Genomic DNA, 2,109 nt, shown 5'->3' on the forward strand with positions numbered 1-2,109 from the left:
GAGAAGTACCTGCATACAGAGCACTGAACAGGGACAAAAACGCAGCTTTCGCAGAAGCTGCCAAGTGGCAGTGAAAACACTACTCTACTGGGACTCACCTGAAATCCCCCTCCAGCTTTTCCTGCTGCACAAGTTTAGACACAATCGGGCTCATCAATACCTTGTTGATGATCGTCCCAATGATGAAATACCCAAAGATGCTCACTGGGCCTAGCCAGCCTGTGCTAAAGAGGAGGAGAAACAGAGGTTAGCTAATAATCCAAGCAAAACGACACCCCAGCACCCTCAGGCTCAAGCAGTCAGAGCCCTCAACTGTCACCTCTCTTGGCCTTCACAGAGGCTTGGGGGCCAGCACCGCACACCCCAGCATCCCCAAGGCAGAAGGCCCTTTAGAGTGCAGAGACCACCCACCCACATGTATAAGCGTCCATCTGGGCAGTTGTGGCATGGGTGCCAGGCTCCAAAAAAAGAGCATAGGAAGGAGGAGGAGGTGTGAAAACAGGGCCAAGGTGGGTTCTCACCTGTGGAAGCACTGGTACGTGTAGTAGCCCAGAGTGAAGGGCGAGATGATGAGCTTGCTGGCCATGGAGCTGAGCTGCCTGCAGAACCTCTCCACATCCTGGCTGATGCGCTGGTCCCTGCACAACACAAAGAGCCATTGACATCATTAAAGCCCAGGAGTGAGAACCAGTCGGTGCAGGACGTAGCAATTCCCTAACAGGGCAGAAGCCAGGCTGTTTCACTGCCTGAACTTGGTACAGGGTGCAAGTGAACAATCCTGCCCAGGAGGGACCTACAGCTGACTCCCATTCCTCTATAGGAGGCAATTTCCATGGCCCAGCAGGACCCATCCAAGGGCCTTTCTGGCACTCAGGAAGAACAGCTCCTGCTGCTACCTTCACCTTGTTCCTTGTATTAACTCCTTGTTCCACTTTCAACAACACTGTCCCTCTCTGTGCTAAAGGTCTCTGCATCCTTGTCCTTTACTCCTCTCCTGGACCCTCTCCTGTACTACTAAAAACTACTGACTCTTGCCCAAACCTTCAGCACTGGTGCTGCATCTCAGGCACCACAGCTACCAGGACTGGCTAGAGCACAGACCAGGCATTCACCAGCTGTTGGATATGTGCAAATAACTTCATCAAAACCACTCTTCCACAATAGCTGGTTCCTTCACTCTGCATGGAATGCCCTCTGGTCCCGTTGCTGCAAGAAAGAAAGTGATTCCACCCCCCCATATCCCGCAAGAGCAGGCAGCACCGCAGTAAGCCTCCTCATCCCATCAGCAGCAGACACATGGGTGACAGACCACCAAGTCTCATCTGCCTCACTGCTCAGCAGGAGATAAGACTGGGGTAACTAGAAAGGATTTCAGCGTATTTACTCCCTTGGCACCTCATCTGTCAGGAGCACATGGATGAGGGCTTCAGTCTGACTGAAAGGCCACGACTGTGACTGCTGGAATCCAGAACAAAGAGCAAGGCTGGACCCCTGCACAGCCATCAGTGCGCATACCACAAGGACATTTGTCTCTCAACTCTTTTGCAGTCCTGGAACAGCAATGGATATAATTTTGAGGCAGCTCTCACCCTGACTGACCTTACAGCCATAATTTTTCCTTTTCCTCAGACTGTAATTGTTCCATAAAGTTATAATTTAACTCATGCTACAGACACATGGCAGGATATTGCTTTTTTATGAGCTATTAAGCAACATGTAATGATAATACATAAACATCAACTCAAATGCCCTGCTAGGAGACACAAGTGTTTGTATGCCACTCAGAATCCACTCTTTATTCCTTCTAGATGGATGACACCATGCATCTAACACTCACTTTGGTTTGCACTGCATAACAGGAGGTCACTTTGTTGCTCTAGTTCATTCTCCAAGTAGCCGGTGCAGGGAAAAAATTCTTCCCAACAAATTGCAAGATAAGGAGAATTTATGTTATGGCATCAAAAAAGACACTAAACAATAAGATTGGATATTTGAGCAGAAACTCAAATGAAAAATACTATGCAGAAATCTCACACATTTGGTCTGCTAAGGTCAGGAGAGCTGGCTCTACTGCTGCAGAGCAGACTGACCCAGTTATCTCATGCATTT

General features: G+C 49.0%; 1 protein-coding gene across 1 annotated transcript in view; it reads right to left on the reverse strand.

The window, feature by feature from the left end:
• ABCD4 (ATP-binding cassette, sub-family D (ALD), member 4) overlaps positions 1 to 2,109 on the reverse strand; it is a gene marked incomplete at its 5' end in the record, with an annotated part of 15,114 nt that overhangs the window by 10,549 nt on the left and 2,456 nt on the right. The window contains 2 exons of the mRNA XM_010075371.1: positions 99 to 224; positions 522 to 638. Of these exons, the coding sequence (XP_010073673.1) occupies positions 99 to 224; positions 522 to 638 (243 nt within the window). The remainder of the gene's footprint in view (positions 1 to 98; positions 225 to 521; positions 639 to 2,109) is intronic.

The sequence above is a fragment of the Pterocles gutturalis genome, unplaced genomic scaffold (genome assembly GCF_000699245.1).
Source record: "Pterocles gutturalis isolate BGI_N339 unplaced genomic scaffold, ASM69924v1 scaffold21897, whole genome shotgun sequence".
Taxonomy (NCBI): domain Eukaryota; kingdom Metazoa; phylum Chordata; class Aves; order Pterocliformes; family Pteroclidae; genus Pterocles; species Pterocles gutturalis.